The sequence below is a fragment of the Oncorhynchus nerka genome, linkage group LG7 (genome assembly GCF_034236695.1).
Source record: "Oncorhynchus nerka isolate Pitt River linkage group LG7, Oner_Uvic_2.0, whole genome shotgun sequence".
Taxonomy (NCBI): Eukaryota; Metazoa; Chordata; class Actinopteri; order Salmoniformes; family Salmonidae; genus Oncorhynchus; species Oncorhynchus nerka.
This window is the reverse complement of record NC_088402.1, coordinates 69,660,614-69,685,575: the sequence shown is the minus strand read 5'-3', so window position 1 is coordinate 69,685,575 and position 24,962 is coordinate 69,660,614. Positions and strand designations below refer to the sequence as shown.

At 43.8% G+C, this 24,962-nt stretch overlaps 1 protein-coding gene across 3 annotated transcripts in view; it reads left to right on the top strand.

Moving 5' to 3' along the window:
- The first annotated feature begins 588 nt into the window (after positions 1 to 588).
- The window catches only part of LOC115132280 (uncharacterized), a 31,464-nt gene continuing 7,090 nt past the window's right edge, over positions 589 to 24,962 (top strand). For 2 of the 3 annotated variants that reach the window (XM_029664747.2, XM_029664746.2), the window contains exons 1-21: positions 589 to 874; positions 12,882 to 13,079; positions 13,292 to 14,783; positions 14,872 to 15,048; positions 15,152 to 15,275; positions 15,371 to 15,464; positions 16,930 to 17,016; positions 17,148 to 17,264; positions 19,121 to 19,219; positions 19,319 to 19,470; positions 19,575 to 19,713; positions 19,805 to 19,927; positions 20,053 to 20,247; positions 20,948 to 21,891; positions 22,074 to 22,323; positions 22,431 to 22,520; positions 22,631 to 22,849; positions 23,025 to 23,195; positions 23,413 to 23,590; positions 24,234 to 24,350; positions 24,443 to 24,700. In XM_029664747.2, coding sequence (XP_029520607.1) covers positions 872 to 874; positions 12,882 to 13,079; positions 13,292 to 14,783; positions 14,872 to 15,048; positions 15,152 to 15,275; positions 15,371 to 15,464; positions 16,930 to 17,016; positions 17,148 to 17,264; positions 19,121 to 19,219; positions 19,319 to 19,470; positions 19,575 to 19,713; positions 19,805 to 19,927; positions 20,053 to 20,247; positions 20,948 to 21,891; positions 22,074 to 22,323; positions 22,431 to 22,520; positions 22,631 to 22,849; positions 23,025 to 23,195; positions 23,413 to 23,590; positions 24,234 to 24,350; positions 24,443 to 24,700 — 5,227 coding nt within the window. In that variant the 5' untranslated portion in view covers positions 589 to 871. The remainder of the gene's footprint in view (positions 875 to 12,881; positions 13,080 to 13,291; positions 14,784 to 14,871; positions 15,049 to 15,151; positions 15,276 to 15,370; positions 15,465 to 16,929; positions 17,017 to 17,147; positions 17,265 to 19,120; positions 19,220 to 19,318; positions 19,471 to 19,574; positions 19,714 to 19,804; positions 19,928 to 20,052; positions 20,248 to 20,947; positions 21,892 to 22,073; positions 22,324 to 22,430; positions 22,521 to 22,630; positions 22,850 to 23,024; positions 23,196 to 23,412; positions 23,591 to 24,233; positions 24,351 to 24,442; positions 24,701 to 24,962) is intronic. The other variant, XM_029664748.2, reaches the window with a different exon arrangement.

Sequence of the window (24,962 nt, the reverse complement as noted above, 5' to 3'; positions counted from 1 at the left end):
CTTAATGGTGAAATTAGTATAGTTTCTGGTTGTTTCTCTCTCACCTCACAGCTGTGATAAGAAAACCTGTTCATATATTGTCCATGAGTTTAATGTGCAAGGTAATGTGAGCTTGAGAAAGCTGGTTAGAATGCCAATATGAATAAATAAAAATAATAAACCACAGCTAGGCCTCCTGAGTGAAATCACCTGTATCTACAGTATATCCACCCTGTTCACATTCCCTATGCTCATAGTGCCATACCAACAAGCAAATTTAGTTCATATGCAGACACCCAAAAGAAGACAGGAATGTGGAATGGGATGAGAGCCAAGGAATGGAAAAGTGAAAAGGTGCATGTGTGAGAGAGTGAGAGAAAGAGACAAGAGGATAGGTAGCGATAAAGAGAGAGAGAAGGAGAGGGAGAGGTGAGATGGAGGTTAAGAGTAACGCCAAAGAAAAGTAGGAAAGAATCTTGATGCGATTTCCTTCTCCCCCCTCCCCTCCCCTCCCCTCCCCTCCCCTCCCCTCCCCTCTCTCTCTCTCTCTCTCTCTCTCTCCCTTACTCCTACATGCTTTTTCTCATACTCTGCATGGGTCATGCTGCCTCCTCTCAAACTGTGGGCAGACAAACATAGCACCAGGGAGAGCTATTAGCAGCAGCAGAAGATCACCCAGGAGCTCTAAGATGTGTATTTATTAGAGTCTTCCTGTTGCTTAAAGTCCTGACCTCCTCACTAAGCAATTTGGAGTCAATGTGGATAGAATGGCGAATAGTGTGATCAGTTTGTCAACTTCTGAGACCCGTCGGTCTAATGATTATTCTCCTGACTGGACTCCGTACTCACAGTCGTCCCTGCTTAACTGGACAACCAACACACTGTAGGAAACATGGTAATGTAACTGTTGCTCAACATGGCCTACTTTGACTTTATGCCATTCCATTTCATATGTGTTTATTGTCAGTATTTGCTGTTTTGATATGATATTCATCATTGTCCATCATGTTTTTACATATGTTACATTTACATTCAAATGTCTAAATTGGCCCTATAATCTGTCATTACAAACACACATGTAGGTTTGATGCTCCTGTGCTCCCACTTAACATAGCTAGCTACACAGCAAAATGTTTTGACTCAAGGTGAGGGTTTCAAATTACTGTGCATTCCCAGTGATTTCACAAAACACTCCCTGTATTGGTTGGCCTGCATCTCCCCTTTTAAAAGCAAGGCATGAGTCTAGCACATAGAATTACAAGAAGGATCCCTTTGGGAAAAAATGACTGAATTAATGTTTTGCTGTTTCAAGTGCTACTCAGACTCTGGAGAGGGGATGGCTATATGTTTATATTCTTTATAGCTCTGGATGAGAGTACATTGGAGAGGTAGGCTTAGGAACTGAAGTGACCATCATACCAGTATGTTTCCACTGAATCACCACATGAAAACAAATTTTCAGCAGTAAAAATTATGTACTGTCTTGCCTGGTTACCTCAGTAAGCTCTCAAACATTGAGGTCACTCATGGAACGTCATACAATTCAGGCTTTAAGTTAATGCTCTCTGTGTACTTGTTATATCTGTGATCATGGGAGGGAGGGAAAACTGGCAGTTTGAATAACACTATGTTCAGCTGTGACTTAATTACAGGTAGGACGATGTGCAACTGATCCCCCACTTTTAATATAATGAAGTGTTTTTAAGATCACTGCTACTGCTGGACTACTGGTTTGCCACCAACTTCAAGCCATTCTGCTGCTCAAGGCATCATAAGAAAGGCCACATTTGCAAAGCAAACTGAATATAACATCTGCTTTTTTAGTGGCTAAGTGGTGGTTTACAGTAGAGCCACAAGATTAGGCCTGTGTTTATTTTCTCTCATGTCATTTGGCGTGTTCTCATGGAGGGCGTTAGCACGTTCTAACCTGAGGTGGTTAACTAAGATGTTTAGGAAATCTGCTATGTAATTAAATGCCTGTCTGTAAATTTAGCTGTGTAATGCAAGATACTTGCCCTCAGCATGTTATGCGCCCCTGGCCAATTTACTTCAGGTAACATGTAGCATGACTTTGTTTGGGTATTATCAAGGAGAAGTTATCTTTAAATTCTACCCTCTATTTAATAATATAGCTAGTTCCATTATTATGGGGACAAGCACAGTTTTCAAGGAGCCAATTTACCTGGAGAGTTGAATTAGTGTGTAAAAGTGCAGCAGTCAGTCTGTCCCCCTCAGGGTAACCATTTATGGAACCCAAAAGACACTAAACCTAGACAGCTCCTGATTAAGTGTCTGTAATGATTCGGCAGTGTGTCTTTAGTGCAGTTGGGCTGAGTTTTGTTTCAAATTATGCAATGAGATCATTCAGTTAACTGGCCCGTAAATGAAAACAATGTCACAGCAATGTTGATTTATTTAGATCCCAGGTATGAATGTCACGGCACGCCAGTACATTTAAATAGTCTAAATCTGGGCACAAAACCCAAACAGCACAGATGATTGAGCTTACGAAGAAAACTTGTTAAGTACTGTGTTAGTTTGCATTATTTGCCTTAAGACTAAAGCACATCATCAACACAGGGACCGTAAAATGAACGCCAGTGTATTTTTCTTACTGATTCACTCCCGTATTTTATTGAAAGAGGTTCCTTCTAAATACAAAACGCTGTGGCTTTATGTTAAGGTCTTATACTTTGGATACATGGTAGGTGCTGCTCAGCTTCTCAGCTGAACAGATGTATAGCATCTTGGTTGGTTATTGACAGGCAGCTCATCCCAACTAAACAATACACACTTTTGTTCTCATCTCCAGTGTGAAGCATTCCTAAAAAGCTAGTATGTGTTGGTTGCTTAGTGGTTGCCACAGCAGGCTATAATTTGATTCAAAAGCAGTCACACAGAACTGACCCACGTGCTAAAATGTTGAATAGAAACGTGAATAATGTAACAGAATGTAGGATATCAGAGATACACAGGGACGGATGCTATAGCAACCCTCTATTGGTCAAGCTGCTATTCCAGTTCACCATTCATTTAGTGTGTTTGTGCCTGTCTGCCCTGGAGAATCACTGAGAAGGATGTGTGGTATTTGGACGGTCATCCTGGGGGTGGCTGACAGGACAGTGTTATCTCCTGATGACCATTAGAGAGCTGTTGCTCAGACATCACAAAGTTAGTTGGTCTGGTCTGGGAGAATCCGCATCCGATTTGTTGAACTTAAAAAATTTAAAAAACAGACACAAACACAGGAACAAACACAGGAAATGTAGCTTTTGAAGTTATATTGGTGTCAGAAATGGCTCAGATGCTCTGCTAAATTACATAATCCATAGGCTCGCTATTATACATAGTATTTCTCCCAGACATTATGTATACAAGATCATTTATACTGAAATACTTGAAGATACTTCAAAGTCCGCCACCGGCTTAGAAGGAGTTGTTTGGGTAAGCTGGTAAGTGAAGAGAAATGTTAAATATCAGAATGTACTCTACCCACACTGGGATATCCTAATGCAATAAACTGCAATCTGAGACAAGACATTTATTTTAGTGACCGAGTGTGAGGGATGTGTATTTATTTAATCCCCAGTGTTTCTTCAGCAAAATGTCAGCACTCAGCAGCAGACCTTTAGGCAGGCTTGCTGTTTACACCCACAGGGTGCTCTCTTGTTGCTCAGACATAACAGTAACCATGAGTCATGAACCTGCTAGCCCTGCTAATGCCACTTTCCCACATTACAAACCCTTGGATGCGCTCATCTTTTTTTCATTTCAAACCAGCAGTGACCTGTCATGCTTTTCTTAGAGCTTGTCATCATGCCTTGATAAAATAGCACTGTAGGGCAGGTTACTTATGTGCAGAGATCAAGAAGTATTCAACCATAGTATGACATAACACACAAGCTTTATTCAGAACCCCCTACAGGTGCTGGAAAAGTGTTTTCAGGTCAGTGACATGTTCCAATGGGTCAGCCCAGGATATGATTTTCTATTGACCCAACATCAAGCTCCACCCTGCATCACATCCCACTTGGCACAGATGTCAGTTTAACATCTAGTTTGGATTTACACTCGGTTGCGTTGTGAACTAACGTGAATTCAATGTGAAATCAACCAAAAATGTATCCCCGTCATTGGATTTAGGTTAAAAGTTGGGTGAAAAAAAGACAAAAATTCCCTTACACTTATGACTTTCTGCAAATCCAATCAGTTTTCTGCGTTAATTCAACGTCATCACATAGAATATTTGGGTTGAAATGACGTGGAAACAATGTTCAGACTATGAAGAACATAACAATCTTTCACAGAAACTCTCTGGACCCCGAAGCAGGTGTTTCTATCACCTTCAGGAGGAACACAGCTTTCTAAGACAATGATCCAAATATGTATCAAATGAAAATCCCACATGTACGGAATCCACCACGTTCTGAATTCTAAATACTTATGAGCCCACCACCGGATACAGGGGACCCCAGTCCAGTGTGATGTCCTACCTCCTCTACACTTTACTGGGGAACGGTCTGAACTGAGGTGACTCAGTCATGCCAGATGGTTGTTGTCTTTGGAGGTATCAAGAGGGAGTGTCCATGTTATTTGCAGAAATGGTCCTGAGATTTAGGAGAGGGTTTTAGAGGAGAGGGTTTTAGAGGAGGACTAGTCTCTTGTTTCATAAAAGTGTACAAATTGAGTAGCTAGAATGCAGATTTGGTTACTGGGTGCACTGCAGAGATTTGTATTTATTATGGATTCCCATTAGCTGCTGCCAAGCCAGCAGCTACTCTTCCTGGGGTCCGGCAAAATGAAGGCAGTTATACAATTTTAAAACATTACAATACATTCATAACAGATTTCACAACACACTAAGTGTGTGCCTTCAGGCCCACACTCCACTACCACATATTTGCAACACAAAATCCAGGTGTGCGTGTGTGTATAGTGCGTATGTTATCATGTGTGTGTATACATGTGTCTGTGTCTATGTTTGTGTTGTTTCACGGTCCCAGCTGTTCCATAAGGTGTATTTTTGTCCGTTTTTGATCTGATTCTGCTGCTTGCATCAGTTACCTGATGTGGAATAGAGTTCCATGTAATCATGGCTCTATGTTGTACTGTGCGCCTCCCATAGTCTGTTCTGAACTTGGGGACTGTGAAGAGACCTCTGGTGGCATGTCTTGTGGGGTATGCATGGGTGTCCGAGCTGTGTGCTAGTGGTTTAAACAGACAGCTTGGTGCTTTCAATATGTCAATACCTCTTACAAATGCAAGTACTGAATGAAGTCAATCCAACTTTCCTAAGTCCCTTTTTGTGGCACCTGACCACATGACCGGACAGTAGTCCAGGTGCGACAAAACTAGGGCCTGTAGGTTCTGCCTTGTTGATAGTGCTGTTAAGAAGGTAGAGCAGAGCTTTATTATGGACAGACTTCTCCCCATCTTAACTACTGTTGTATCAATATGTTTTGACCATGACAGTTTACAATCCAGGGTTACTCCAAGAAGTTTAGTCACCTCAAATTGCTCAATTTCCACATGATTTATTACAAGATTTAGTTGAAGTTTAGGGTTTAGAGAATGATTTGTCCCAAATACAATGCTTTTAATTGTTTTAATATTTCAGACTAACTTATTCCTTGTCACCCATTCTGAAACTAACTGCAGCTCTTTGATAATTATGAATTAAGGATCTGACCCTTTTTTTCAATTTTCACCTAAAATGACATACCCAAATCTAGCTGCCTGTAGCTCAGGACCTGAAGCAAGGATATGCATATTCTTGATACCATTTGAAAGGAAACACTTTGAAGTTTGTGGAAATGTGAACTTAATGTAGGAGAATATATCACATTAGATCTGGTAAAAGATAATACAAAGAAAGAAAATTGTGTGTTTTTTCCTTTTCTTTGAAATGCAAGAGAAAGGCCATAATGTATTATTCCAGCCCAGGCGCAATGTAGATTTTGGCCACTAGATGGCAACAGTGTATGTGCAAATATTTAGACTGATCCAATAAACCATTGCATATATGTTCAAAATGATGTATGAAGACTGTCCAAATGTGCTTAATTGGTTTATTAATACATTTTCAAGTTCATAATTGTGCGCTCTTCTCAAACAATAGCCTGGTATTCTTTCATTGTAATAGCTACTGTATTAGACAGTGCAGTTAGATTAACAATAATTTAAGCTTTCTGCCCATATCAGATATGTCTGTGTCCTGGGATTTTTTGTTGTTGTTATTTACAACCTCATGCTAATCACATTAGCCTACGTTAGCTCAACCATTCCACGGGAACGACACCGATCCCGTAAAGGTTAAGTGTTGCAGTCATTTCAGTCGCTGTAGTAGCTGACGTGTATAGTGTTTAGTCATCTGCCTTTACTCAAAGCCAGTGGCAGGTCGTTAGTAAAGATTGAAAAAACTAAGGGGCCTAGACAGCTGCCCTAGGGAATTAGACAGGTAACTTTTTATATACAATATAGCAGGGGGTGTAAAGCCATAACACATACTTTTTTCCAGCTGCAGACTCTGATCGATAATGTCAAAAATCACACTGAAGTCTAACAAAACAGCCCCCACAATCTTTTTATCATCAATTTCTCTCAGCGAATCATCATTAATTTGTGTAAGCTTGTTGAATGTCCTTCCCTATAAGCGTGCTGAAAGTCTGTGGTCAATTTGTTTACTGTATAATAGCATTGTATCTGGTCAAACACAATTTTTTACAAAACTTTACTAAGGGTTGGTAACAGGCTGATTGGTTGGCTATTTGAGCCAGTAAAGGGGGCTTTACTATTCTTAGGTAGCGGAATGATTTTTGCTTCCCTCCAGGCCTGAGGGCACATCTTTCTAGTGGCTTAAATGTAAAAAATAAAATTAAAAAAGGGCAAATAGGAGTGGCAATATCGTCCGCTATTATTCTCAGTCATTTTCCAATCAAGTTGTCAGTTTTGTCATTATTGATAGACAACAATCATTTTTTCACCTCGTCTACACTCACTTAACAGAATTAAAAATAAAACATTTTGTCTTTCATAATTTGGTCAGATATACTTGATATGTAGTGTCAGCATTTGTTGCTGGCATGTCATGCCTAAGTTTGCTAATCATGCCAATTAAGAAATAATGAAGTAGTTATATCAATATCAGTCGGTTTTGTGATGAATGAGCCATCTGATTCAATTAATGATAAAGCTAAGTTTGCATTTTTTCCCAAAATGTAATTGAAGGTGCTCCAAAGCTTTTTACTATCATTCTTTGTCATTTATCTTTGTTTCATAGTGTAGTTTCTTCTTCTTTTTATTCAGTTCAGTCACATGATTTCTCTGTATGTTTGCCAATCTGTTGTGCAGCCAGACTTATTTGACATTAATTTTGCCTTATCCCTCTCAACCAACCAATTTTTCAATTCCTCATCAATCCACGGGGAGTTTTTACAGTCATTTTCTTAATGGGTGCATGCTTATTAGTAACTGGGATAAGCAATTTCATAATTGTGTCAAGTGCAACATCTGATTGCTCCTCATTACACACCATCAACAAATATTATTTACATCAACAACATAGGAATCACTACAAATATTATTTACATCAACAACATAGGAATCACTACAAACCGTATTGTATGACCTCTTATACACTATATTAGAACCAGCTTTGGAGCTTTGGTTTTCCTAGATATGGCTACTATATTGTGATCAATACATCCGATGGATCTGGATACTGCTTTCAAGCACATTTATATAGCATTAGTAAATATGTGATCAATACATGTTGATGATTTCATTCCCTTGCTGTTTGTAACTACGCTGGTAGGTTGGTAGGTTGACTGATAACCTGAACCAGGTTGCAGGCACTGGTTACAGTGAAGCTTTTTCTTGAGTATGAATGTCATACGTTACAAGCAAGTGATTAATTTCATGAACCTTAAGCTACATATGTTAACGTGGGCTATTTTTTGCACTTTTCTGGGATGCTTGTTTGTTTTCATTGCTTTACTGGGAAGCTTAGTAGATATTGTCATGTTATTTGTGTTAGTGCAGGGTGACCTGCACACAGTGGACTACCTACTAGGGCACACAGCCTCAGTGCTAACAGTATAAATCTGGTTCATAGGCACATGATGGCTGCATACAATAGCTGTAGGATCAGCAGAGGCATGCAGGGCAGTTAGAGGGACATAAATTACGTTACATGTACATTTGCTAAAGCATTACGATGACTCAGCGACACAATGCTAGGGATTAACTGAGCTGGGCTTGGGTCATTGATAAGTCATTGTCTCAACACAGCCTTATAATGCTCTGAAAGGATCCAGGAACCCAAATGATTTGGGTAGATCCCATCCTCCTTATAAAACGTGTTGTTTCCAAAAGGTATCAAAATTGTCAACAAAAGTTACACCCATTGAGCTTCAATAATCACGTAGCCAGTTGTGAAGAAGAAACCTGCTAAAGTGTTCAATGCCACAATTCAGAGAGGGTATAGGGCCAGATATGATGGCTATTTTATTAGTGTCGAGCAGAGAGTCGATCAGCTCTTTGATGTCCAGTTTCAACTGCTCAGAGCTGCCATTAAAACCAACATAGACTATGATAGAATCAATGTCCATGTCCTGGCGTAGTACATTCTGGAGCAGTTTAGTAATGTAATTTACTCCAGCTCCAGGATAGGACATTGTTTTTGCACCAGGAACAGTCACATTCCTTACCATGGAGCTGCCCAAAAGCTCCATGGACGAGGAAATCTGCCCACTCCCATGCTTCACAGGATTCTGAGAACCCTTTAAGGACGGGCAAGAGGCAGGATAACTTGAGCCCGTAGTTCCTGGCGCCTGGTGCAGGACTCCGACAGATGGAGAAGCCTCGCTCGATCCAGAGCAGGGACAGAAGGTTGCCGACGTCGACTTTGAAATCGTAAGGGAAGGAGTAGGAGTAAGCCGTGCGACCACAGACACAGGTACCCCCAGCGACCAATGTGCAGGAAGATCAGGCTCCAGGGCGGTGAAACTATTTGTTGTTTGTATCCACTCCAGGCCTCTCTTGCTGTGTTCCTTCGACTCCGCTATCGGATGGGGGAAGAGAGGCAGGAGATGCCTCCCCTGGCGAACGAACTCTGGGCAACACCGGCCAGCCTGATAACAACAAACGACAAAGGTTCGGTTTTTCTCCTGTCCAACATAGACTAGTAGATGGAGTAATAACGGAGAGCTTTAAAGGAAGTAGGCTAGTCAGCCAGACAAGGTCCAAAGGGATCATTCTGATCACGACCTGATATGCCCAGACTCTCCCTCCATCTCCACACCGGAGCTGGGATGCACTGAGTTCTGTGGAATGATCTGTGGAATCATCACAGTGGTATTCCTCCATTCAAGGTGCATCTTCTTTGATGCACCTTATGTCTAAACGTCTTTACAGTGAAATGATCTTGATTGGTGATCTCAACTGGTGTTGGTTACAGCCGGTGTCTGATGAATTAAAAATGTTTTGTAATTCTATGAATCTTACCCAGTTGATTAACTCAACCCACTCGCCCAAATCTTAAATGCCCAGATAAATCTACCCTGATTGATTTGATATTGACAAATGTTCCACATAAATATTCTGCGGTTGGTGATTTTTGTAATGATTTAAATGACCATTGTGCTGTTGTTGCTGTTAGAAATACTACGGTAAGAGAAATTTGAAGTGTTTTAATGAGCAGGCTTTCTTTCATGATTTGTTTTATTTTGACTGGAGCAAGTTTGAGCTTATCCCTGATGTGGAAACTGCCTGGAAATGATTTCATGATGTTTTTTTCCAAATAGTAAACAAACATGCCCCATTCCGCAGGTTCAGGGTTAAAGGGCGGTATAATCCATGGTTTTCTTCTGAGCTGTCTTGTATTATTCACGACCGTAATCTAGCCTGGGCTAAAGCAAGGAAATCATGTTCTGATGCTGATTGACTTATTTTTAGGCAGTTACTAAACAAGTGTTCTTTTCTTCTCAGGAAGGCCAAGTCTGAATATTTTATGTCTGTTACCACTGATAACCTGAATGACCCTAGAACGTTTTGGAAGGCTATTAAGTCTATGTCTGGTAACAGTAATGTTAATGAATTATCGTCATGTGTTTTGAAGGACTCTGTTGCTGTATATGACAAAACTGAAATGCTGAATTGTTTCAATGAGCACTTTGTATCATCTGGTAGGCTGTTTGATTCAGTGTCCTCTGTCTCTGTACAACCCTGTGTGGATGAACGAGTGAGAGCTGGTTAAACTTTTAGCTTTTTGCCATTCTCAGTGCAGGTGGTACATAAAGCCCTGAAATCCTTAGATCAGAGAAAGCCTGCAGGTCCTGATCTTTTGGATCCCTGCTTTTTAAATCTGGCAGCTGATTTAATAGCTGAACCTCTGACATATCTGTTCAATCTAACCCTGGAATGTAATGAAATTCCAAAAATCTGGAAATCAGCATTTGTGCTACCACTTTTAAAAGGGGGAGATCCAACTCTTTAAAATAATTATAGGCCATTCTCAAAGCTGTCACCCCTGGTGAAAATACTTGAAACCCTTGTGAGTGAACAGCTAAAATAGTTTTTATTTACTAACTCTATTTTATCAATGTACCAATCGGGCTTCAGGGAGAAGCATAGGACAATTACAGCAGCCATGAAGGTTTTAAATTATATCACTGAAGCCCTTGACAAAAAACAGCAGTCTCACTTTTTATTGATCTCTCTAAGGCTTTTGATACAGGAGATCATGCTATACTAAGGCAGAGATTGTCGGGTGTAGGTCTTTCAGAGCATGCAGTTGCATGGTTTGCTAACTATCTGTCTGATAGAACTCAGTGCACTCAATTTGATGGGCTTATGTCTGTTAAATTGTCTGTCTTTAATGGTGTGCCCCAAGGCTCTGTACTTGGTCCTCTCTTATTCACTATTTATATAAATGATTTAGACAAAAATGTCCAAAATGCGCAACTTCATTTTTATTCTGATGATACTGTTATTTACTGTTGTGCCTCGTCTCTTACAAAAGCTTTCCAGAACTTGCAAACTGCTTTTGATACTGTTCAACATACCTTGTGTCAATTGAAGCTTATCCTCAATACTGACAAAAAGAAACTAATGGTGTTTTCTAAAGCAAGAAATAGACCTCTGAACCTTTCACCTATTACTACCTGTCAGGGCAAGGAGATTGAGGTTGTAACCTCTTATAAATATCTTGGAATTTTAATTGATGACGGCCTCTCTTTTAAATTGCATATTCAACAACTCACAAAAAAATTGAAGCTGAAATTGGGATTTTATTTTAGGAATAAGGCCTGTTTTTCTTTTGAAACCAGAAGGAGGCTAGTAATCAGCTACATTTTATATATGAATGCTTTCGCTCAGTGTTTGAGATCAATTAACACCCTTTACCATGGCACTTTGAGATTTATTTTAAGCTGCAAAACCCTTACGCATCACTGCACTTTGTATACCCTGGTTGGCTGGCCTTCTCTAGTCACTCGTAGGCTCAGGCACGGGTATACTTTCATTTACAAAGCCATTTGGGTTTACTACCTTTTTATTTGGGCATTTTTATTGTTCAGAAATGTGGTGGGTACTCCCTTCGTTTGCTGGACTTTATCCTGCTAACTGTTCCAAATGTCTGAACGGAATTTGGTAAAAGGGATTTTATGTACTCTGCGCCATCGTCTTGGAACTCCTTACAAAATACTTTTAAACTGGAAGAACTTGTCCCGATTAGTATTTTAAATCACTGATGAATGATCTTGAGACTGATTCCCTGACCTGTCAATGTTTTTAATTTGATGTTTTTGATTTTGTTATACTCTTGTGAATTGTATGGTTTTTACTAGATTACTTTTAGTTTTTCATGTTGTTTGTCTGTCATTTTTGTAATGACTTGGTGCTGCCTATCTTGGCCAGGACGCTCTTGAAAAATAGATTTTAAATCTTAATGAGCCCTTCCTAGTTAAATAAAGGTTAAATAAAAAATAAAAATAAATCAAAACAAACTCATCACTATGAGCAAGTAGGCAACATATTTTCCCATTGAGGAAAATGTTTATTGTTGATTAAATGGCTTCATAACTCTATTGTGTAAATTTATTCTAATTCACAATCTGTTGAAATATAATTGAACAATAAAGAGGGTGGTGTCTAGTAACATTTGCCAGTCATAATATCCCTACAATTATATTGAAATCAGTCTACGTAGCTTGGCAAGGCATGGTAACCACATTGCACCAGGGACCATAAGAACCATGTTTCCTCCTACAGAGACTCTCCATTGAGACAAGAAACATCCACATATGCATTTACCTCCCACAGCAGATGCATGGCTTTCACAAAGCTAAATTAAGCAGGGCCTAAAATTGGTTGATGGGCCACCATGGAGGTCAGAGAGAATGTGAAACCATAAACCAGGCCTCTCCTCTAGCAGAGACCCCCAGTCTGTTTATGGATGCTTGGTATCTGCCGAAATGCTGCTTATGCTGCTCAAATATCTCATGTGATACTGTAGCCACCCTGACATCCACAGCAACTTTGTCCTTGTCAACGTCTCTGGTGAATGGTTATGGATTGTTCTGTGTGAAGGAAGAAGGAAAAAGGTCTGAGGTCTTACTGGAAACATACTAAGGGATGCCAGGAACAAAGGATAGCAGACAATGGTGTTTGTGTGTTTTATGACCTTATGGATGTCAATTAAGCTTTTCTTTAAAGGGATGCAGAACTGCTTTAAGATGTTCAAAATTCGATATGTGATACAAATGTACCGCAGCCTATGTATGTGAAAAACAACTCCTGTCTGTATCTAATCTTTATCTCCATCTTTTCTTGGGCCAAAAAAAACGTTTGAATATTTTAACTTATGTTTGTGCTGACCTCAGGCCTGTCTCTTATGTTAATAGAACCCTGAGTCTCTGGACAGGTCCATCCAGAACACCCTCTCAGACCTCTACCCTCCCTTCGAGGCCACAGCCCCCACCGTCCTGAGCCAGCTCTTCCAGGTCATAGAGGAACGTTACCAAGGAGACGCACTCAAGTGTCTGCTGGACTTCCTCATTACAGCCAAACACATCCTTGAGAGTGTTCAGCAGGCTGCCTGTGTGAGTCAACAGCCTCCGAGTTATACACATCAACACAGATGCTATGCAAAAAATACATAACAGTTCACCATACACATTATATACAGGCATTTAGACTCAAATAAAGACCACCTATACAAAACAAAGTTACCTCAATTACAAAGCTTGCAAAGTAATGCTGAGTGTAAAGACAAATGAAATGGTAAAGAAATGTCTGTCCTTTTTCCCATCAGGCCCAGTACTCTGATGTGGTGTTCCGCTGTGAGGGCTGGCCTCTGTGTCTGCATGAGAAGGTGGTGATCCAGCTTGCCTCCATCAACCCCCTATTGCTGCGCCCAGGGGACTTCTACCTGCAGGTGGCACCCTTTTCTGAACAGTCCGCCCGCATTGTGGTCCGGAGCCTGCTGGGGGAGGAGGAGGGACAGGGTCGGGAGGTAGAGGAGACACCCATCCCTGAGACCTCCTACCCCTGCATCTTCACTGAGGACTGGCTGGGGGAGCTCAACCATGGCCGCCACGGCACCCTTCTCAGCCACTGTATCCTCTCCACAGACCAGGGCATGGTGAAGGTGCCATGGGCACAGGTGGCTCTACCTGAGTTTGTGGATAAACCCAGAACTATGGCCTTGTCATCTCCTAACCTTGCTGCTACTCAACAGGAGAAAGTGGCAAGGCCAGTGCCCTCGTTGGCGCTGCCTCCCCCTGCCTCTGGGTACTCTGTGGAGACTAGGATCTCTCCTGCTAAACATGGCATTGCGGTGTCGCTGTGTCTGGTGGACAGTAACTGCTCCAAGGTGGATCAGGATAGGCCTGTGGCTAAGCCAATCGGCTGGGTGTCTCCCAACACATGGGACAGCCGCAGCAACAACACCTCTGAAGTTGAGGGGGAATACATAGACTTGGTGGAGTTCACTAAGCAGAAAGAAGCGTTGCTCAGTGGGGCTCACAGTCACACACACCCCAGAGCACCCATATTTAGGCCTGTTACCCTCAACAGGCCTGGTGTTCCTTCGGCTCCAGCCCTGCCCCCGCCCCTGGCCTTGGCTCCTGCCCCCCACCGGCCCCTCAGAGAACAGTTACACTGTGGCCGGACCGTCCGATTCCCCGAAAACCCCCCCTGCACCCCTTGCATGAGGAGGAGAATGGGCCAGGTGTCCAAAGCACAGGAGCTCAGGTGCCGGTACAGAGAGTCTTACCATTCAGCACTGCAGAACCCTGTTACCTTTGAGAGAGACAATAGACTGAATACACTGGCGGTTCTGGAGGAGGCTAGTCTATGTGAGGGGAGACTGGGACCAGAGGGTAAAGAATTATGTCCTGGTCCCTCCCAGCAGTGCTACTATCCAGACCCAGGTCACCATAACCAGACTCCCCCTGTTAGCACAGTTTCCTGTTGGAAGTCTGGAGAAAGTAACACTATATCCAGTGGAGTTTTGCAAGGCCTATGTGGCACTAGGGAGTCTACAGAAATTACTACCAAATCCAGTGGAATTTTACAAGGCCTGAATGACACCATAGAGGATGATGGGAGATGTCCCTCCTCTCTGTCGACCACTATTGTGGACATATCAGAGAAGTGTGAAGTTGTGATACAAGGAAGAAAATGTAGGGACATTGACTTCACTACAAAGATGATTCCCAGCTTACATGTAGTGAAATGTAAAAACACGACAGCTTTTGGACTGGTTTCCCCAAAGATGAACAGGCGGAGACTGCCCAACCAAGGTAAGAGGTCTACAGCATGGCATGTTGTTGTTATTCTGTAGTATATTAAATATATCACATACCTCTGTATGATCCCTCCTTCCTAAAGATGTCTCCCAGGCTGGCCAACCCTTCATACCCGTTACAAACGGACACCAGACCCATCCACTTGAAATTACCCAGCAGCCCCTGGGTCACTATGCTGTGCCCAGTTCTAAGGTCCTGTTACCAGCCTCAGCAGAACACAGCACTCACCATCTCCAGATGGGAGTCGCATGTCTAACTGGTATGGAAAACCCCCTTACATGGTTTGCCTCAGAGACAGAGGTGTATGATGTCTGTCCAGGGAAAGTGTATCAGATCCTCATGTTCCCCTCTCCCATACTCAGGTGGCAGAGACAGGACAGGTCGGTTGGTGGTTGAGGTGCACGGAGACAAGGAAGGATGGAGATCTCCTTTAGTGTCAAGTCTGGAACTCAGCAAACTTCTGCTCTACCTCCACTCTGTAATCAAGTATGTATGATACCGCCTGGGCTGGTCCCTCGCTTATGTAGCCGGAACCATTGGAAACATTCTTAATTCATTGTTTTCATCTTCATAATTTATAGGCGAGAACTAAGAGAACTTGGAATGACACTAGTTATTGATGCTCGGAAGACTCCACCTCCACCACAGTTCAATAAGGCCTTGTTGGTGGTTCAGGTAAGAAGACTTGGCATCTTCCTTGTCATTTTGGAATCATCACTACACAACATCACCACAAGAGGGTAGCAACTATCTAAAGAAGTATTCCCTTGTAATGTCGAGATCACAATTTATTTATCTCAGTTGTTATGTCGAGATCACAAGATAATGAAAAGTACCACGCATCATCCATTCATTTGTTCAGATGCACAATAACCACTTCATCAAGGAGCCTTGTGGCTGCATTGATCGCAATGCACTCCTGGGGCATGTCTCCCAGGCTCCGTGCTGGCCCCCAAGACCACAGCCAATCGCATGAAAGGAACAACACAGCTAAATTGGCTAGTCTGGTGAGCTAGCTAGTTAGCTAGGTAGTCTTGTTAGCTAGCTAGCATGTTATCTATGCTGGTTGTCAGCTTGCATAACAGATATGTTTAAAATTATAAGAGACACTTGTTTTGTGGATAATATTTACATTTACTGTGGGTGAGCTCCATTCAAGACAGGCTGATGAGATTCTATAGGCTGAAAAGTCAGGATGCTGCGTTGTAGGCTGTTTTATAATTAAGGCTCCTTGCAGGCAGATTAAATGTCTAAATGCTTTATAGGCAGATGCATATAATCCAGAATGGGTGAGCTCAATTCCTGGCAGGTTGATCAGATTCAATAGTTGCCCCAGAGGCCGATCAATCATAATTGTGCCTTTGCTGACAGATTCCAAGGCTGAAATTATCAGCCTATGAGGCTGAAATTTAATCTGATCAGCCTGTCAGGAATGGATACAGCCACTCTGTAAATGTAAATATAATCCATAAAACATTAAGTGTCACTTACAATTAAACACATACTGTATGAGTTATGCAAGCCAACAACCAGAATAGTTAACAAGCTAGTCTAGCTAACAGAACTAGCTAGCTCGTACTCAGTCACTCACAAATCTAGCCAAGTTAGCTGTGTTGTTGCTTGGGGGTGGCAAACAGGCTTGGCCTGTCAGACATCGTTCAGGGGTTAAACGCCTCAGGTAAGGCCTCAAGTAAGGTAAGGGAAATTTAACTTGCTAACATTCTTATAGTTATACACTGATAATGAGCGCCAAACACAAATGAAAGTGTGATGTTAGCATGAAATGTACCATCCCTTAGTGTAGCAATCAATATAAATGTATGCGCTGATCCACCATGGGCTCTGCTGCCTCAGCCATACTGTCAATCTGTCATCAATACATCCACAATATGTCCACTCCTATTTTGCTGTGTTATGTAGTGATGTAGTGATCGTTATGTAGTGATCATGAGATAAATAAGTTGTGATCTTGACATAATGAGGGAATTATTTTATTCCTACCCGGACTCTGGACTTTTCCCTCTGTTTATTCTTGTCTTTACTCCCCAGATTGTGCTCAGTTTTACCTGCAGTTATAGGCTACTGTATTTACTCATACCTATTTATCACTGTGAGGTCTCCTATTTGGATTATGTTACAGGAGCAGATTCCCCATGCAATACACAGTGTCTTGATCCTAGTGGAGAAGGAGAGCTGCCATCGCACAGAGAAATGTCCTAGACTACAGGTCAGATCTGAATCAAGGGTTTCCTCTAATGATTTCCATCAAGCTTAGAATTTTAGAAATAGTTAATGCATTCATTCTAGGTGGTTTGCTCTCTGATGTCACTGACTGTGCCATTCTCTATCTATAAGTAGATTGCTGTGGTGACCTCACTGAAGGGGTTGCACAAGCTGGTGGAGGGGAGTCAGCTGACCTCAGGCCTAGAGGGCACCCTTCCCTACAACCACATTGACTGGCTGCAGCTCCATCAGGTAGGCCCCTAGAGGCCACCCTGTCCTAAAGCCACCAGGATTGGCTGCAGCTCCATCATGTAGGCCCCTAGAGGCCACCCTGTCCTAAAGCCACCAGGACTGGCTGCAGCTCCATCATGTAGGCCCCTATAGGACACCCTGTCCTAAAGCCACCAGGACTGGCTGTAGCTTCATCAGGTAGGCCCCTAGAGGACACCCTGTCCTAAAGCCACTAGGACTGGCTGCAGCTCCATCATGTAGGCCCCTAGAGGACACCCTGTCCTAAAGCCACTAGGACTGGCTGCAGCTCCATCAGGTAGGCCTCTAGAGGACACCCTGTCCTAAATCCACCAGGACTGGCTGCAGTTCCATCATGTAGGCCCCTAGAGGCCACCCTGTCCTAAAGCCACTAGGACTGGCTGCAGCTCCATCATGTAGGCCCCTAGAGGCCACCCTGTCCTAAAGCCACTAGGACTGGCTGCAGCTCCATCATGTAGGCCCCTAGAGGACACCCTGTCCTAAAGCCACCAGGACTGGCTGTAGCTTCATCAGGTAGGCCCCTAGAGGACACCCTGTCCTAAAGCCACTAGGACTGGCTGCAGCTCCATCATGTAGGCCCCTAGAGGACACCCTGCCCTAAAGCCACTAGGACTGGCTACAGCTCCATCAGGTAGGCCCCTAGAGGACACCCTGTCCTAAATCCACCAGGACTGGCTGCAGTTCCATCATGTAGGCCCCTAGAGGCCCCCTGTCCTAAAGCCACTAGGACTGGCTGAAGCTCCATCATGTAGGCCCCTAGAGGACACCCTGTCCTAAATCCACTAGGACTGGCTGCAGCTCCATCATGTAGGCCCCTAGAGGACACCCTGTCCTAAAGCTACCAGGACAGGCTGCAGCTCCATCATGTAGGCCCCTAGAGGCCACCCTGTCCTAAAGCCACCATGACTGGCTGCAGCTCCATCATGTAGGCCCCTAGAGGACACCCTGTCCTAAAGCTACCAGGACTGGCTGCAGCTCCATCATGTAGGCCCCTAGAGGCCACCCTGTCCTAAAGCCACCAGGACTGGCTGCAGCTCCATCATGTATGCCCCTAGAGGGCACCCTGTCCTAAAGCTACCAGGACTGGCTGCAGCTCCATCATGTAGGCCCCTAGAGGCCACCCTGTCCTAAAGCCACCAGGACTGGCTGCAGCTCCATCATGTAGGCCCCTAGAGGCCACCCTGTCCTAAAGCCACCAGGACTGGCTGCAGCTCCATCATGTAGGCCCCTAGAGGACACCCTGTCCTAAAGCTACCAGGACTGGCTGCAGCTCCATCATGTAGGCCCCTGGAGGCCACCCTGTCCTAAAGCCACCAGGACTGGCTGCAGCTCCATCATGTAGGCCCCTAGAGGACACCCTGTCCTAAAGCCACCAGGACTGGCTCCATCAAGTAGGACAGTCAGAGCATCAAAGCAACCTCAGACTAGGTTCTGTTTGCTCCTAGCAGAACCCGTCTAGGCTTTAGCGCACGACTGTGATTGCATACACCCTTAGAGACATTCCCTTGAAAAATGACCAGTTGATCAATCACCGACTGTGATTGCATACTCCCTTAGAGACCTTCCCTTGAAAAATGACCAGTTCATCAATCCCCGACAAAGGGGCTGATAGGTTATACATTTGGCTAAAGTATACTTCGGCTACCAAACGTCAACTTGCCTTGAGAAAATAAATTGTGTGCGCCGAAGAGCAACAAAAAAAACACCAAAACGAACAAAACTGGCACAACATTTAGTCACATTTCGACTGGATATTATGCCACAGCCTTTTAACAGACACTACAGAACTCTTGTTTGTTCTGCTTTGACGTCTGATGTTCAGAACATTTATCTTTCAGAAACTTCATCCCTTTATGTCAGATCTCCAGGAGGCCTCAGGTTTGCTACTAACAGCCATCAGGAAACTAGAGGAAGGCCGTAAGATTGACACAGTGCAGGTATTGGATTTAACCTTGACGACACTGTATTATTGGAAACATGTTGGAATGGACTAGGGGTTCTTATTATCCTCAAACCCTTCTCTCCCTGTGTGGCAGGATGTACAGAGGTGTATTCTAGAACAGCGAACTCTGATGAAGGATGTTCTGGAGGACAGACGGTTGGTCGTTTTGCAAAGGGAGGGAGGAGCCATGCTGGCTAGACTGAGAAGGGAGAGTGACCTCAGATACTCTCACTGTGAGGATTACAGGTATACTACCTCTCACTGTTAATTATGAGCAGCATAATTGTGGGGCTTCTTCAAAGGATGCTTATCAATGTATTATTCCCTTGACCCATGATCACTTTGTGCAGTGATGCAGTGGATTCTGTGACCTGCATGTACAACCATGTAGAGGAGCAGGCCCATGTGCTGGTGCACAGATCCAACATGTCCCTGGAGCACCTTGAATACCTGCTCCAACTCAGAGAAATGGAGGGCCATTTCTCTAAGGTACATTCAGAGGCTCCTCATATGGTATACGTACTTTATATCCATTAGGTAAACACTTAGGATATTTAGTAACCCTCCCTCCCTTCTGTAGATCAGGGAATGGTTTGATGTAGAAGGGGAACGGCGGTTGTTGGAGGCAGAATCCGTGGAGGACTCTAGAAAAAGAGTGGAGCAGACTCTCCGTAGTTTCAGTGCATTCCTCACTAAAGCCAATGTAAGTCAGTCTATCTCCACTCACCCAATGACGCAAAGTGGTGACACTGTTTCATGCAGAAATTGAAGCGCCCATGAAAGTCCATGTTTCAATTGAATCACATATTTACTGTAACTGTCCATTAGGAGCAGAAGCACAAGGCTATGGCCCTGGTGACGGAGGCAGAGAAGATCCAGGGCCCATCCCCATACCCTGAGACTGAGGTGTTCAGGACCATGGTCTGCACCTTCAAATCTGGCCTGGCTGACTTCCTCTCCCGGGCCGAGAGGTGCTGTAGTGAGCTGGAGACTATGGTCACTGTGTGCAACTTCTGTGAGCAGGTTGGTGTCTATACTGAAAACTGGATTGGTTGTTGTTCCACGTTGTTTAGTAAACATTTCAGTCAACTCTGTTGTCTCTTTCAAGGATTTTGAATAGGCTGAGGCTGCGGATCTGACATTTCTGGACCTGAATTTTGGCCACATGAAAGAAAAATGTGACCATTTGATCTCAATTATCCTAAAATCGTATAAGAAATTAGGTGGTGTTTTTGTCTTACAGTAGCAAGGTTATGCTATTATATTCGGTCCTGTTATGTAGAATACTATCATTGTGTGATCTTGCAGACATTGATTCAGCTTTGATCTAACTTCATTAAAGGGATACTTCTGGAGGCCCCTTGTCTATTTCCCCAGAGTCAGATGAACTCGCGGATACCATTTTTATGTCTCTGCTTGCAGTTTGAAGGAAGTTGCTAACTAGCTCTTGTACAATTGCTGGACACAGGGAAAAAACATGTTATCTACAAGTTCATCTCACTCTGGGAAGTAGATAAATGGGCTCATTGCCAAAATCACAAAGGTTCCCTTTAAACAAGCACCATTCACCAGAGTAGCCTGTTCTCTACGAGTAGAGCAGAGACTGTGCGTAAAGTAGAGAATCACACAGACACTTCGGTACCTTTAGCTGTCGGGAAGAAAGTTCCAGAAACGTCGGATCCACAGCCACTCCATTTGGATAAGTATTTTGCCTTTCTTCCAGGCTACTGAGCTGGCCAAAGACTGCAGACAATACCTGGACCAGGTTGTCAGACGCCCAGAGACGGATGATGTCTCTACACTCCAGATGTACCAGGAGAGCTTTGTCCAGTTCTCCCCAGAGCTCTTCCAGGAGGTGAAGGGCCAGGCGTGTGCTTTGAGGGGCTCCAGGGGCATGCGGGTGTGGAACGTAGCGTGGCTAAAGTGTCAGGAGGTCAGGCAGCAGCTAGAGGAGAGACTACAGGATGTGGAGAGGGCCTTGCGGAACACAGGCCCCTGGCATGAACAACTTAGAGCTCGTGAGGATGAGGCCTTGGTTCATACAGTGACTCATCGTGATGGAGTTCTGGTGCTGCCCAGACCTGGTCTACCACACTGGTACAATCCCCCATCAGGCTCTATGATGGGAAGGTATCACGGGGCCTTGGAGAGTAGGAACAACTCTGTGACCTGCTGTAATATAAACTTCAAGCCTGAGAATAACAGACCTTGTAAACGGTCAAAGACCACCACAATGCCGGCCTCTCCCCATATCAGATCCATTAGGAGAGCGGAGAGAGAGCCCAGTGGGAGAGAGGCCTGCCGAGGGAGGAGCAGAGAGGACGCCACCCTTGCCGACTTGCACACTGTGGGCTGTGAGTGGTTCCCGTGGCAACGCAGGGGCCTGGGCCGGTCCATGAGCGAGGACTCGTGTGCGACCGCCACGTCCAGTCAGTCTGAGTCTTGCGTCCAGACGCCTTCCTGTTCCCACGGGAAACCCTCCTGTCGGATCCTGCAGGCCGCTCAGAAGTTCCAGATCTCACGGCATGGCAGCTTCTGCTCAGAGGAATCCTGTAGTGTCCGAGAGGGGGCAGAGAGGACCTCTTCAAGGAATACTAGCCCATCAGTGAGGAGGTGTGAGGGAACAACATCATTGGCAAGTTCAGAGGAGAAGGCTGGCAATATTATGTGAGTTCCTAATGGAGCAAGACCTTCACCTTAGATTGACTCAATGTGTTTTTACTTTTGCTTCATCTACTCTAAGCTTGCACTATCTTGACAAAGGTACATTTCAATGATTCATTTTCTGTTATTTCCAGAGGACTGAAAATGTGTGTTTGGCTGTGTTGTTGATGTAACTTTATCTGTAGAAAGCTGCAGCGGATCATGGCGGAGCTACTGTTAACAGAGAGGGAGTATGTGCGCTCCCTGGGTTACATCCTGACTCATTACCTCCCCCTGCTGGAGAGGCCTGACGTGCCACAAGACCTGCGGGGCAAACGTGGAGTCATCTTTGGGAACCTGGAGAAGCTGTATGACTTCCACGGCCATTTCTTCCTCAGAGAGCTGGATGCCTGTCAGACAGAGCCTTTACAAGTGGCTCGCTGCTTCCTGAGACACGTGAGTTACATGTTTGTGTCCTATAAGTTGTTTAGCTGAATTTGCTACTGAAGTTGAATACATTTAATACTCCTGTTTTGACTGTAAACTCTTCCTCCTATATGTAGAGAGACAGTTTAGGCCTCTATGCTCTCTACAGCAAGAACAAGCCTCAATCAGATGCCTTAATCCTTCACCATCGCCCTGACATCTTCAAGGTGAGGTACTCCCATCAATGCTCAATGTCAAAGATCAATGCTCACTTCGTATCAATGCTCTCGCCATCCCTACTGTGACCAATCCTCTGTCTCCTCTCCTTCCACCCCAGAGGAAGCAGCAGGAGCTGGGGGATCACATGGACCTGTCCTCCTACCTGCTGAGGCCCATCCAGAGGATCAGTAAGTACAGCCTGCTTCTGCAGGACATGCTGGGGATGTGTGGGCCTCAGAGAGACAGGGAAGAGCTCCAGGCTGCAGCCGATGTGGTCCGCTTCCAGATGCGTCATGGCAACGACCTCCTCACCATGGACGCCATCCAGGACTGTGACGTAAGTTTACCATCCAAATCATCACAACCTCCAAAATGTGTCACTTATGAACAGCTGTCCAAATGGGGGGTAAATGTGGGCATATAAATGGGAAATGATCACCCATTATTGAATGAACAGGATTTTCAGGAATAAACATGGATGTATTTGTCTCCACTCCTGCCTCCGCCACCAGGTGAATCTGAAGGAGCAGGGCCAGCTGATTCGCCAGGATGAGTTCATCGTGTTCTTCAGAAAGAAGAAATGCTCCCGCCGTATTTTCCTCTTCCAGGATCTCATCCTCTTCAGCAAGACCAAGAAGACCAATGTGGGCAATGATGTGTACATCTACAAACAGTCTTTCAAGGTGTGTATACCATATTATAAAAAATTTAAAAAACGAACATAAGACCCAATTTACAGAATGGATTTTGAGCATTGTAATTATTGTTCAACAAAAATAATGCTATCTTAACAGCCTTTATGTTTGCTATACAAAGACCAAGTCATCCAGCCCTTATGTTGACATTGGTAACAGCAAGCATTCTTTATTTAGTATTTCTTTCACTTCTGTTTCTGTCTAGACATCTGATATCGGGATGACACATAACTCTGGAGAGAGTGGTTTCTGTTTTGAGATCTGGTTCCGGCGGAGGAAGTTCCAGGACACGTACACTCTGAAGGCTGACAGGGCCGAGGTGAAAAGGGCCTGGACCAGAGACCTGGAGCAGATCCTCTGGGAACAAGCTGCCTACAGCAGAGGTGAATCCTCATTTTTGGGGGGGAACTCAATCTGGCTTTCAACTTAATCTTAAAAGTTGTAATAGTAGAATCACAAGGTGCTATTTCTAAATTGGGTCGTGCATCATCAGTTCCTCTTGTCATGTTAGTCATTACATACCTTAGAGAGATATTTATAACTTGTTATAAATGTCCAGATAAACTAGCCCATGTCAGATAATGTTCTGTAGCTAGGTTTTTTAGCCCATCGATTTTCTTGTAATGTTTGAGTCACTCAAATATCACACGAATAAACATTAGACATGGAAAAATGTATAGAAGTGCAAGAAAATTTGCTTAAAACTGCACTATTTACTCTGCACACCATGACAAAATGTGTAGAATTGCAGGAAATAAGCTTTAAAACTACACATTTTTCTCTCCGCCTACAAGAGGGGTGTGAACAGTGTGTCATGAACAGTGTTTGTGTCCATAGAAATAGATGTGGTGCCACATTGGGGATTTTCCCCAATGCTTGAATGGGAGCCCGAGTGAAAAGATTTGGGAACCCCTGTGGGGGTGCAATTGTGAAGAAATGCTATATCAGACACTAAATACATCCAATTGATGTTTTGGTTGAGTAAGTTTGAGCATTAAGACAGGTGTTGTGTTTGGTATGTTGTAGAACTGAGGATACAGGAGAGGGTGTTCATGGGCACGGGGAGGAACCCTTTCATGGACATACAGCCTAACGAGGCAGCCATCTGTGACAGGGCCACCAACTGTGTCCTGCTAGGAAGAGGTAACAAGTCCACAGCCAAGTCCCATACCCAGGAACTGACAACACAAATGTGTAATGTACTCACTGACTGAATTGTCTCTTTGCTTTGTCAGCTCCTGTGTCGTCTTTTCCACAAACAGATCTTGAATGTCTCCGGCCCAACTCCATTGGTTCAGGCAGTAGTGCCTCTACCTCCTGCAGCCACTCATCTTCCTCCTCTGGACGAGGTTCTTTACCTCCTGTAGGTTACCCTGGTAACCAGATACAAGGTGGGGAAACCAATCACATTGTCTATTCCTCCCCGGAGACTGTGACTGAAGATGACCCCAATAACCATCATAATCACCAGAAACAAAACCTTCATCTTCTCAGTGAGTTTTCTTGTTCTTTCATTAGGGCCCTGTGTTTTGGCTAATCGTGCCAAATTACCTGAATTTTAACCTTTGCTTTAAGTCTTTTCTAGAAATGAGAATTAGACCAAAGTAAGTAAGTAATTGTCTGAGAATGGTGCTGGACCATCTGACATAAAAAGAAAAGGGGACAGTGATGAAAATCTTTAAATAAAAGGTTGAAATCCAGGTAATGTGACATGATTAACCAAAACACAGGGCCCTATGCATGGTGCATGACTGC